At 42.7% G+C, this 13854-nt stretch overlaps 1 protein-coding gene across 1 annotated transcript in view; it reads right to left on the minus strand.

Moving 5' to 3' along the window:
- Positions 1-11943, minus strand: part of slc16a2 (solute carrier family 16 member 2) — a 30082-nt gene extending 18139 nt beyond the window's left edge. The window contains exon 1 of the mRNA XM_071515175.1: positions 11017-11943. Coding sequence (XP_071371276.1) covers positions 11017-11440 — 424 coding nt within the window. The 5' untranslated portion in view covers positions 11441-11943. The remainder of the gene's footprint in view (positions 1-11016) is intronic.
- Positions 11944-13854: the final 1911 nt, after the last annotated feature.

Consider the following 13854-nt stretch of genomic DNA (forward strand, 5'->3'; position numbering starts at 1 on the left):
CTGCTGTTTTTGTTCCAAGTTCAGAGTTTCACCTTGAGACCCAACATCCACAAAAACACTTAGATTTATTAGTCTTGAGAGGACGTTTTACATATTTCATCTCAGGCATTTAGCAGATGCTCTTATGGAGTGAATTATAAAAGGTGCAAGAAAATGCGTTTAAAAGATTTCAAAGGATTGTTCTATGTTGGCCTCCAACCCCACTCAACTCAACCATTATAAATCATAATATATTCCATGGAGTACAAAAGAAAGCAATGGCAAGGTTGCATCAGATCAGATTTATTCACTTGGGTTTGGCATCCCAAAAGCACCTATGCAATCCTCATTGCTCCATTGAACTGCTGTGGAACTAAGAGTATCTCAGTGTTAAGACGGTTTAGGGAAACCTGGACCCTATTTTGTTCCTGCTTTAAACAGAGCAGAGCCATAGAGAAGCCCTCATAACACTTCCATGGCTTTTCACATGTAAAATCTTAAGATACACACATCAAGCTCCAAAGTTGTGTTGTACAACAAAATCTATGTCACGTTATGCTGTTTAGTCGCGCTATTTAGTCCTTGTCCCATTTGCTCTGTGGGGCCTAATGTATCGCTTCCCAGTATGGAAACAACTAGCCTCAAGGCACCTCAGTGCAAACAGCATGGGCTTCTGATCTCTCCGTTTGAATGCAGCAAATGTGTCACGGTATAATTAATGTTTTCGGCATTTAGCTGATGACCTTATCCAGAGTGACTTAGAACAGGTAGAAAAAAAGTCAGTATCTGTGAATCAGGGAATCGCTAGAAATCCGGTAAAGAACAAGTGCAAGGGACAAAAACATAATGCTAATGACAAGAGAGTGTTTTCCCACGAGGTGGAGCAGGAGCGAGATAGATACAGGTAGAGTACAGAAACAAGTCTAACAACAATACAGTAGTAATCCGTTGTTTTACAAGAATTACTGTAGGCTGTTCAGGAGTCAACGAGTTTAGGGCCGAGGAGAGGGAGAGGTTCAAACCATTTTAACAGCCATCACTCAAAAGTCTGTGTATGATGTTTCAACAGAAATATCTACAGCAATAATCTAAAACATTTTCACAGAAACCCATATCTGTTTTGTTTCTCTTCATGGCTGACTGATTTAACACAATAGCGATTCAACCTACAGTATATCCAGTTCATGAAAGTTTTTACATTTGCTGTTCTAAACAGCCGGTGTCTGGTAGATCTTCCTCTGGAAAAATCCTCTGGCACACCGGAGGTGATGCGTTTTATGTTTCCTGTTTGTTTGGAATAAATAGAAGAACTGGGTGGTTAGCGTGAGCAGTGATAGCCACCATGGCTGAACAGACAAAGAAAAGACACTCAAACTTCATCAACAGAAAATCCAAGGAAAAAGATGTCACAGTACTGGACACACTGTTTGACAAGTGATCTGTGGGAAGAACAGAGCAAAAACACCACAACAATGACTTGGTGCCAAAGATGTCTTTTGACTAGAGATGAATAGAGGGAGACGGATGCTGCAGACAGACAGTACAGTAACGTGGAACAACCTCTATAGAGAAAAAGACAGGCAGCATTTTGTGGAGGCCCAGGAAACCTTGACTAAGCTCAAGGCTTTATTTCCAGCAAATCCCCCACTTCACTCTCCATACCCCCTCCCAGAGAACTCAACGTCTTTTCTAGGGAACTGACTGGCTGACTGGAGGCAGCGCCGATCCAGATCTGGAGCAGTATGAGCATTTGCTTCAGCCTACTCAATCCCAAAGGCAATACTGATGGTTCTGATTATATCCTGACAGATTAAACGATCCTAGAAATATCGCTGACATTATTTCAGACCGTTATTTTGCCTGGGCCTGCACCCACCAAAAGGTTTTTCTTGGTTGATCCAGTGTGGAGGAAGATGTCTGTGTGACAGGAGAAATACGATGTCAGCAGAAAACTCATCCGAGGTCAAATCTAGGATCAGGGGATCGAACAAAAAAGGTGCCACCGTGTCTCATCCCTCCACCCACCCTCTCCTCTCTTCTCTAGCCACCCTGTTTTGCCCCCTCTTTCCTCTTCCCTGGCACATGCAGAGGATTTTAATGGAGTGAATACAGTGCACTCATTACGGAGAATTAGGTCTGAACACTTCAAAACAAAAGAGAGAGAACATAGCGAGGGAGACGGTAGGGAAAAGGGGAAGAGATGTGTGTGTGTGTGTGTGTGTGGGGAGGGCAAACAAGCGTCTCTCTCTTTATGTGATGAATGCAGTCTGACAGGGAGAGACAGAGAGAGAGAGAGAGAGAGAGACCCTCCAAGACCCATCTGTACATTGGAGGAACCTCTTGTGCCAGGGGAATGCTGTCTGGCATTTAAAGAGACAGTGTCGTCGCTCATCAGCTGATAGCAACAGGGAGACTCCCATCTGCTCAGTGCATCTGTGAGCTCAGATTCACACATGGGCACATTCACATTAGGTTGCGCACACTGGCACACGTGGACAAGACTACATTATAGGCAGCACCTGCTTGTATATACAGTATTAGAGCTGAACAATCAAACGAAAAAAAATTTTTGCAAAATTGCCTTTTTGTAAAAAAGGCAATTTTCAAATCACAGAGGCTGCAATTCATCCAAATTGGATTTCTGAACAAACTGTTTTAGAGCTCCGGGTAATCTTTGGACCATGAATCAAGTACAGTATTGGTGCAAAACTTTCATTATACTCAAATTCAGTAAATCCTGCACACTGACATCTATTGTTTTTTAACACAATCACTTTTCTTTAAACAATTTTAAAGTTCTACAAAATGTATGATGAGAAAAACTTGAATGAAACTATGAATCGCAATTGCAATATTCTGTCAAATAATTTTCTGTCAATATCTTTCAGCCCTAGTACATACACATATGTGCTTGGGTAAATATGTTCATATTTCCATCTATGCATGCTTGAGTATGTGTGTATTCTCGGTGCCACCACTGTCATCTGTGTGTAGAGTGCAGGAGCAGATCCTGGATGAGTTCAGTGTCTTTATAAACAGTCCGCTTGCCAAATGAATCTGGCTCCACTTCCACTGTGAGCGTGCGGTGGCGTCTTTCAGGACTTCTCACTACATAGTGATGCCTATTAGCGCGCAGGGCCACGACAGCTAGAAAACACACACAATTAGCCAGAGAAAAACAAGCAGGAGCGCACACCGTACTGCAGCAGCATTTTTACACAGCCTCTTAATGGGCTCTCATTACAAGTGTGAGAGTTTATTCTGCACCTAGTTATTCTTTGACAGATAGCGATTCTTGATGAATCAACAGGTTAAAGTTCTCACTACAATCCAGCCTCTTTATAATGCATTTTACTGCACTGATTTGCTCCAAATGTGAATACAAAACCATCAAGTATTTGCTCAGCAGGGAATGTCTAAAAGAATCCAAATCTAAAATCATGTTGAATGTTGAAATGCCTTTAATTGAATAAATCAACCAGGAAATTCATATCAAATTATGTGAATAGTGCAATACCACATGCCCGATCGTTTTCAGCCGTTTGAAAGCAGATCCAGATAAAAAAGGCCTCAGTGTGTGCGAGTTCTCATATGAAAATAAATCAAAAGATGACATTATCTTGCATCAGTGTTACCAGATGATAAGAAAGGTAAACAAACCGTCTGTTGCTCCTAGCGAAATAGAAAATTTGCATCACAGGCTTCTTGTCCGTTCTGTACATGCATTCATTAGTGAAGATGCCTTTATAGAAGATGTTTTCTAAGATCAGTATTGTGACTAAAGGTTAAAAAAGCCTCTTTATGTTCACATGTGAGTCATGTCTGTTTTGACTAAAACTAAAAGCATGGTCAGCGTCACAAGCCTCAATTTATGGCCCTGAATCTGCCAGAATCATTTATCTTTGGAAAAACTCACAACCATCCATTGTTCTTCTTTTGCTCACAAGAATATAATATCGCTTAACAGTGATATTTATCCCCAAACAAGCCAAAAACAGATAGCCCTTGCACACAATTTTAAAATAGTTTTTCCTGCTTGAAAGTGGCAGTTCACCATCAATATATCATTGTCAAATTAAATGTGTCAAAATAATTGTGATAAGCAAATGAGAACATGGTCGAGATGATTGGTAGCCTCTATCTCACGCCAGCAGTGTTACTGCTAGTGTTTCTCAAAATTACGACTACGTTTCCCATAAACCCCATTGCTACTAGACCCTGCTTCCCGGCATCGGTCAGAGTCAGTGCGTTGTTTTTCCTTTTGATTTACTGAAGAAGATAAGCATGTTGGAAGTGATTTTTCCATCGACCTTTCACCCCTTCCACCATCTGCCATTGCCAGACACTCTGAAAGCTTTAGCTGTGTTTGTGTTGGAAGAACAGCGCCCTTTTCCTGTTTTGTGCCGTAAAGCAATATCCCTTTGTGCTGTAAATCAGTCCAGCAGATTTCCCTCATAATCCGACCCACAGTGTTGTAAATGTTGGAAACACTCTTCTTTGTTTACGGTAATTCTACTAATGTCTCAAAATTAATGCGGTAATGATTTATTGATGTTAAAATACTACAAGTAGCACCTTTAACAGAAAAAAATAATTTGTGTATGCGTGTCCATCCCTCTGTGTGTACCTGCTTATGAGTGTGTAGAGTTTCAGTGCACAAAGACCCCTGATCCGATCTGAACCCATTCCCCTGCCCACTGGAATGCCAAACATGCCACAGAACTCCCTGATCTGCCAACCTGGGATTTGTAGCTGCCCTGGAGATGCTGGTGAAATCGGGGAGAGCGGGGCTGCACTGCACAGAGAGAACAGCATTACAGTTGAGAGGTGAGCTTGTGGCAGGAGAGTCACCTGTTTGAATCCTGTCTGGGAAAATCCAGGCAGGGGACGTGAAGGAGACGCTCATTCCCTCAGTGTTAACCGCATCTGATACAATGGAGGTTCCTCCCCGACCACAGCTACAGAAAAAAGTCTGCAAAACCCGACATGAAATTTGATTTTCTTAGCACGTTTATTGCAAATGAATTATTCATTTAACAGGCCTAATGGATCCCATAGTTTCCCCTACCACTGAATAGGTGGGGTGGGAATCCTGCTTTAAAGAGCTGCTAATCCTAAAAGAATTTCATTAGTCTGGGTTTTAATGGAGTTTTGGTGTCCCATGGTCTAAATGCTGTTTCAGAAGCTGCCAAGAGCGAAATTCCAGCGAAAACACTGAATCCTTGTGGTTTTTGGCATGAAAACGGTAAGATTTGAAGATACTGAATATCAGCTATCAGCAACGTCAACACAAAAATATCTGTAAAACCCATATTGGTTGAACCCTATTAATATTAACTTTACTCGTGGAGCACAAAGTTTACAAAGTGGCAAACGAAAGGCACAGAAACACAGTTGCGCAAGGGAAGAAGAGGACAGCGGCGTCAACAAAGACACAGCCATGAGGGTGGCACACTGCTGACAGAGGTCCCATGAGCAAAGCATGTAATCCCCAACAGCAGAGGATTGTGGCTGTCTACTGGGCAGCTCCCAGGTAACAGAGTGAGCGTGGAGTCGGGTGGTGCTGAGAAATGCTCAACAAGTCTTCTATGGGTAAATAAAGGTTTAAAAAAAGATATACATTAGCCTCCAAACAGGAGGCAGCCCTTATACAATATAGTGAGATGACACCCATGAAATGAAGATTCACACAAGGAGATATGCTATCTATTTATGGCATAGACTGTAATAATTAATGGACACAGTTGACTCCACACTGTGTTACATGGTTGTCTATGGATTTTCATATAGCACATATATGACCTTGTTTTCCTGTGCTCATAAAAACACTGCAGTAGCTGCAGTCCTCCGTCATAACAGCCATGCTAATCTTTGTGGTTTGTAAAAAAGGCATTAGCCATGTCGGATCACTTCGACATCACGCGCCAATCCCTGACTCTGAAATGTAACAGTGTGTTACCACTGTTCTTCAAAGTCGCACACCTCACTGTAGTCATTATGAGCCAATCTGAACTACTGTACATGATTCATGTGTGTGCGTAGCAGAAAGGTCACAACTGACACCTTGGAGCCTTAATATAGCCATTGGCTATATTCCCTTCCAACTGTTACATGTTTGTTTTCCCATGTGCAAGACCTGGGTTTGAAGCCAGTCTGTGACATGTGTAAGTACATGTATGGGTTTGAGTGAAATCAATGTGTTTCTGTTTCAAGAATTAAGGTTTTGGCCCAGGAATAGCACATGTTCAGTTTAATGGAATTTGTAAGCCTCTTAGTGCCCAAATGCCACTGGCAGAGTGATTATTAGCCCGTCCTGTTCAGGCTGGAGTTATAGTCAGAAAACCTGCCCTATCCATTTCATTACTGATGGAGCCTGGGGTGTCATCCTTGCCTACATGCTACAGCAAGGCACCCATCTTCTCCTAGGGACTGCAACTCCACATCGAGACTCAAACGAGGCTCCGTTTCTTGGTCTTGTCACAGTCTTGCTGCCGATCCGTCTGGCGGATAGACGGAAATTATTTCAGGGATCAATGAAAAATTCATCACTCACTCACGCAATCCCTTTCTTCCGCACTCCCACCAGCATTCCCAGTTATGCAAACTCTGCTGAGCCAGAAACGCTGCTGCAGCTTGAGCTGAACCCTTCTCCCAACACTCGGCACACCCATGTTCAATCACAAATCACTCCGCTAGGGGTTTACTCCCCACTGATTATGTAAGCACCAAGCTGTAATTTCACAGGAATGTTATATTTGATACTTTGGTACTTGATACTTACCTTGACCCTCCGGCACTTTTCTGTGCTAAATCATGGCTGTTATATAGTGGCTGTTTTGGAAAACTTCATCAATCGTCACTCCTGGGTCAATCGTGCTTCTAATGTAACATAAGCTATCTGATGATGCTTTTATCCAAAGCACCTTGCAGTATCATGAGTGCATATTTTTTTTTACTCCATTCTACTCGCCCCCCCCACTTGTCCCTATACTGTCAATCTGTGTAATACTAAATCATGTTTTTTGAGCTGTAAACATCCATATATGGTTTCTATATAGTAGCGATGGGATGATATACTTATCTCACGATATGATTCGATATGCGATATGGGGTTCACAATTTGATACAACCACGATACAATGTAATAAATAAAAGTTCAATAACAACAAAGTCTGACTGTGCAGAATTATTTCTGAGCCACAAATGTGTCTAGCTAAACATTTCATTTTCTGAAATTTCAACCATGTTACACTTCTGTCCACACTCCTATCAGTGATGTCAAGGCCGGTATTTTGCCTTTGGCAGCATCAAATGCTTTGCAATCAGAAAATTGCTACCACCTCCAAGTAGAGATGGCTGATCCGTTTATCACACACACACTTCCCCATTCGCTCTCACGCAACCACCTCACTTTTTTCACATCTTTCAAAATTGTGTACTAGGTGGAGACCGGTGAAAACAGTGTGTTTACGCACTCTTTGCTGTTATCTAAATCAGTGTCATCTTTTTTATTCTTTTGTAACCATTTTTGAAATTCATGCCTGGTATTTTTATTGTTTATCTTATTGTCTGTTTAATTTACTATTAGTTCATTGTCTGCAAAGCATTCTGACACATTGTTTTCAAACGTTCTACACACATGAATTAGATTTTTATAAACTGCACTGTCTCTGTGCTGTGTACAGACTGTACATTGTGCAACAAGGAGCCATTACAACTACAACTACTGTATTGCCGCTAAGCTCTTCTCCTCTGTTTTGTGCTGTTGCTGAGGGGGAGGGCCATGACTCAGCCCACTTGTTTAATCCTTTCACATATGAGAACAGTGAACGACCTTTTCCAAGAATCCAATCCAAGGACCTGCTGGACATGAAATCCTCGACGAGCCCGAAACAAAGAAAACAACAGGATGAGGACGGCAATGTCTTAATAGCAGCTGCCCTCTGATGCTTACAAGACATGAGGAATGTCTTGGAGGATTGCAAAAAATAAAAAAATAAAGAGTTGTATCTTTTTGTATACATGGGCAACCTAAATAATTGAAGACAGTGTCAATTCGTTGGATATTGAACTGCTTAAATGGGACTATTGTGTATGTGGAACTTCTAATGGAAAACACTAGTGTTACTGAATTGTTTCTCATCTTCAGACCCACCAAGATCATTTTTTCTCAAACTTTCTGTCTCACAAAACCTGAAAATAAAGTGATGCCTACTCACAATGCCCCCAAACACAGCGATTTCCTTTACAGACAGCTCAAGCTGCAGCTGCGAGTGAATTCACAAAGAGGCCAACCTGTACTTAACTCTTCAGCTGAAATGAAACTGATGATGTCTGAACTTTTGGTTTGCCACCCGGGCCGAGTTTTCTCTTCCCGGTAGTTCTCCTCCACGCTCCTGGGTTGAATTTGTTCCAGGGAACGTTCTGAAAACCATAATCCCTTCCCACATCCTGACCCATAACCCTCGCTGGTGACAGTGGGACTTGTCAGAAAGCAAGAACAATGTCTACTACTATTACTGTAAGCTGCCCCACTGGTCCACAACATTTCTTTCCCCTCAAAAACAGGATCGCTCGGTTCACCGTTTTGCACCAACTCCCAAGGGTGTAAAGCGGTTTGCTCAACGAGAAAATCCATCCCAAAATAGAATCCATATAATTATTCAATGGATCGGTACTTGTGAATATGAACAACTCTGCCCTAAGCTAAAGGCCGAGGCTCTAATATGTGATGCCATCAAGAGACCAAACCTCTAGAGATCCAAGCCCTGGAGCTGCTCCCTTGACAATGAATTTGAATTTTGTTATTGTGCCAACAGGCAAGAGCCAGAAAATGTCATAATCAACTCTCCCATTTACTGTCAAGGCAGCATTACCAGGTTTTGTCTCCTGATGACATCATCAAGAGATCCTCGTTCCCCTCGTTTCCAACTTTCATCTAGGGACTAATTCATCTGCACAAACCAGACTGAACCGTCTGATGCATTAGGAGTAACATCAGTGATTTCTGTGTTACGGTGGATTTTCGTGTCTGTTTTCCATCCTGCGTCTTCCATTTCTATACGGCTGTATCACAGCCAATCACCATTAGAAGCAGCCAGGCAAGACAGGGAGAGATGAACTGAACATCAACTATAGTAAAAGCTTGTGATATAATCCTCAACAGATTGGCTCAGAACATCAAGGGCACAATAACAAAGCAAAGAACTGAGAGAGACAGTGGGGTAAACATTGGCCTTATTCTGGTCATGGTAGGACACATGAGGACTTATACATGAAGTACATAAATAACGACAGCAATTTGACACACATCTAGGCTACATTAACCGCTGATAAACTGTAAGCAAAAGGCTCACTTAAGGGATACTGAAACGTTTGGCACAGAGGGCCAAGGGCCAAAATTTAGCAAGGCTAGCCAGCTGCAGGCCAAAACTACTGCTCCAGTGTTTATTATTTTTTTAGTTTAAAGAGTAAAAAATAGGTTATTAAGCTATCCATCATCAAGATGCATATTGAAATAACATGTAACAAGCTATTTTTCTCAAAATAACTCCTTAGGTGTTATGAAACTGAATCAAAATAGATCAAATATGGGTATATTTGATCTATTTTTAATCAGTTTCATCCTCCTTGTGGCTCAGTTAGCTAAGGCGCACACCATGTTCCAAGATGTCCTGGGTTAGAATCTGGCCTAGGACCTTGTCACATGTCATGCCTCTCTCTCTCTTTCCCAATATTTCCTGTCTCTCTCTCCTGTGACCTATCCAATAAAGGCAAAATGCCCAAAAAACCTAATAATCAAATATGGAATATTTTACATTCTTTGGAACACTTAGGAGAGCCAAAAAAATTTCAGGCCCCACTTTGGAAAACCCCAGCTCATTATTTAGATTGGTTGGGTCACACTTTTTAGGTACGCTCACAGAGTCAGAAATTGTCTGGAGTCTAAACATCTATGGGACAATGTTATATTGTTTAGCCTACAGGGAAAGGCTTTCTGAAGGGGCTATTCATCATAATAAATAATAATAATATTGCATTTTATTTGTACTGCACTTTTCATTCACAATTAATGAAGTGCTAAATGCAAAATTCATGTGCTCAAGTTCAAGTTCATTTATTTATACAGCAATTTATCACCTGCATGTCTCAAAGGACTTTACAGAGACTGAGCCTAACTGATCAACAGTCAACCACAGAACAGAAGGATATAGGACAAACTTCAGGAAAAGCATAAAAGCAAAAGCAGATTTTAGCAAGACATAACAGCCTACATATCCCACATGTGCTAAATTCTCAGCGCTAAATGACAAAGCTGGTTAAGGGAGGAGGAGGAATAAAGCTGGTGTTAATGAATAGATAGCAAGTACACTATTTGTTCCCAGTCAGTTAAATGCCTGTTAAACATTTACCATTACCATGAGTGAGGGGGCTCTCCATAAGATGGTCTAGACCAAGTCTGCTAAGGGGAGCCAGGGGAATATAGGGCAGGGTGAAGGATTTTCAAAGCATCTTCAACACTCAGCAGTGAATTAAAATAACAAGCAGACTTGTTTTAAACTGTATTGATAGGCCAGACACTTGTGGCATTTTACTCTGTGCTGAGCTCATAACCAGGGATGCAGGGTAAAGACACAACAACTCAGCTCATCCACCTTTTGATTTGGACACACATGTTTAGACAGAAATGAATTCATATGATACATCATACTAATAACACAGTCATATCAAACTGGTGTAAATTATATGAAGATAGAGTATTTTAAGGGGGGATGCATTTCTGAAAATATAATTGATATTTTGTTATATTGGTGGTCGTTTGCTTCATGATTATGATCCCAGACTGGAGCTCACAGCTTACCCATCTTTCTATTTACCTCTGCATCAGTGACTCTAACCAGACACAGCATCCTTGACAAAACAATTCTGTCTGCCAGCTGATGTCTTATTTGTGGAAACCATAGAAACATGGATGCAATGCGCGCCTTCTCCTCAAATGAACCAATCGATCACCTCAGCAGACACCCTGGTACTCACCCACTTTGAACTGAGACGTCTGGTCGTTTGGGTCCTCGTGCTCCTTCGCCAGCATCATGTGCAGGATGCCGAAAGAGTTCTGAATCCCGAAGATCGACCCGTTGCACCAGGTTGCGGCAAAAACCACCAGCCAGCCGAACCCACCGTCGGGCGGGACGAAGCCGGCTCCGGGCCCCTGCATCTGGGCCCCGGACTGGGGCTCCGACGCCGGGGAGAGGGGCGGCTTGCACCCCGCCTCGATCAGCTGCACCGTGCTGTCCTCCTGGGCGATTTTACACTCGCTGTCCGCCGTCTGCTCGGCCGGGCTCCTCTCCGGGTCTCGGGCAGCATCTCTCTGCTCCATCTCCGGGTCCGCAGCCTGCTGCTCCGTCCGGGACTCTCCGCTGGACGGCTCGGCTTGGTTGTCTATCCCGTTGATCCCCATGCTGTCTGGTCCGGTGGAGAGGTTACTGCGGGCTCTTGGCGCACACGCATCAGATATAGGTCACTGACATAAGAGTACGGATTTGATTGGCCGTGTCTGTCAAAATGTGCTACAACAGACGGTCCTCTGGGCTGCTGACAGACGAGCCCCCTCACACGCCGCTTGTAGTCCAAGTCTGAGCTTCAACTTCACCAAGACCCCAGCGTGCAGACGTGAAGTGTGTCATTCTGGCCGCGCGCAGTCTGGATTTTACAAAGAATTAGCAGGCGCCACCTATTTCTCATTATACAGAAACCCCGTAAGTCCAGGGACAATGTATAGAGGCCAAAAACATGTATTTACTTTTGGCTTCCCTGCTCGGTGCCAAAAAAGGATCATCAACCTGTGAAAGCGTCCGCTCCGCCTCGAGACAGTATCGTCCGCTCGCGCAGTCCAAAAAACACGGTCCACAACATCCCCCGAGCTGTAAAGAAATGGTGGCGGGCTCCTCCTCTTTCATTTGATATGTGTATACGGGGTAAATATGAAATAGGTAGGCCCGTGTAGGTCCCGGAGGTTGTCTCGACCAAAGTGTCAACACTGAATACGGCCTTCATTCAACAGCTTGCCCCCGCCCCCTCCCCCCGGCGGACTGACGGGCGGCACCAATGGCCGCGCTCCGTACGGGCTGTGGGACGGGTTTATATTTCGTCCGTTACCGGACTCACGAAGAGAGCCGAGTGTTTTGCAGCGTCATTTGAGACTACATTGTCTGGCTACTAAAGCAGAGCCGAACGTGTATCAGCATAAAACCGCCCGTCAACTGCACAGTGACAACTGTTTCGGATAAAATAGGCCGACTCGTATGAAATGTAGATGACAACTTGTGGAATGTTTCATGTCCAGGCGTCGCAACATTGTAACTTCCGTATATTATCATGTTTACCTGTACAAAGGCGGTATCGTTTTCAGAGAGTATACAGGCGAAGCGAGAGGTTTCAGTCCTGCGTACTTCCGTATTCGCCTAAATCGCGTTAAGCAGACGCAGATAAGACAAATCAGCGAGTTGGTGATCTGTTGAATAGGCATATCTTTTTTCTGTTAGAGGCTAATTTGGTTTAGCCCAACCGCGTAATGTTTTAGATCTTACTAAGCGTGACTGTAAGAGACTAGTCTTCAAATTTCTGAATGAGTAGAGCATATTAGCAAGCAGGTGCTTCCATTTCGCGCATGCGTATTATAATAACGTGCTCTTAGCTAGGTTAGCTGTGTGCTTTGCCTTAGCGTTTCTCATTATAGTCAGTTGTACGCATGTGTGAAATGATTTCCCGCCCCTATGCTGTTCCGGTGTAGCAGACAAGGGATGGAGCATGGGATGAAACTATCTTGACCGTTAAGTTTAAGTTTAGGGTGTCAATTAAATTAAGTTACTTTATTAGCATGACTCTTTATCAGAAACAATGTTGCCAAAACGGTATACAAAATATACATTTTCAAAAACCCAACAAGAGTTAATACATGGAATCATGCTGAGGTGATTGTTTTGTTTGAAAACACGTACCATAGGCCTATATAGTTTAAAACAAATTAAATATTTCTTTATCATGGTCTATGCATGAAGATGATTCATCAGTATGAAGTGAGAGCGAGAGAGAGAGAGAGGGTATAGCAAAGCACCTGCGCGAGGACAAACTCACACTGTCCGAGCAAAAAATATAATTATAATTTTCTTTGATTACACCAAAGCCTACATGCTTTTTTCTTTTACATTGGGATGAAAGAGTCGCAAGTATGTCTCGTGACCCGGTCCCTTCGTATCAATCGTTTTACTCATTTAAATGCAATAAATAAAAAGGCAATTTTACTGCCATTATGCTTTTGATTTGAGTTGACACCACAGAAAAGGAAAGAGCGATGTGCATTTTTCCTTTTTGCTTTTAGTTTGTCAGTCCAGAAAAGGAGTGAAGTGTTGCGGAGGTGTGGACAGGACAGCTGTGACTTCCGGACAGGATGGAGCTCCATTTCAGAGTAAAAACCTTACTTTTACCGGTCTTAACTTTCTAACTTGTCTGACCGTAGGTTTGAATAAGCTCCGTTATAAAGTTTTTTAAGCTTCACAGCTTGCTTTCTAACGTGAGTAGCTCTACCTAATGTTAGCCTAGGTAACAAGCTAGTGGTCGTTACATTACGACCAGACGTCAAGGAGCAAGCCAAGCACTACAAAGTGGAATAGGTTAGGATGAAGACAACGATGGATGAACCAACACTGAATAAATTACATTGAAGCTCCATGATCAGTGATGTCTTCGTTTGTAGGACATTGAAGATTAATTCCATTGTATTGATGGCAGGGTCTGTAAAAATAATATTTTATCTTATTTTCGCTTTTCTGGAGGATGAGTAACTGAGTGGAAACCATAACCCAGCAAGTCAAG

This window comes from Centroberyx affinis, unplaced genomic scaffold (assembly GCF_046629955.1).
Source record: "Centroberyx affinis isolate AG114_WGS23_722 - 3 ecotype Tasmania unplaced genomic scaffold, CSIRO-AGI_Caff_v1 ptg000318l_1, whole genome shotgun sequence".
Taxonomy (NCBI): Eukaryota; Metazoa; Chordata; class Actinopteri; order Beryciformes; family Berycidae; genus Centroberyx; species Centroberyx affinis.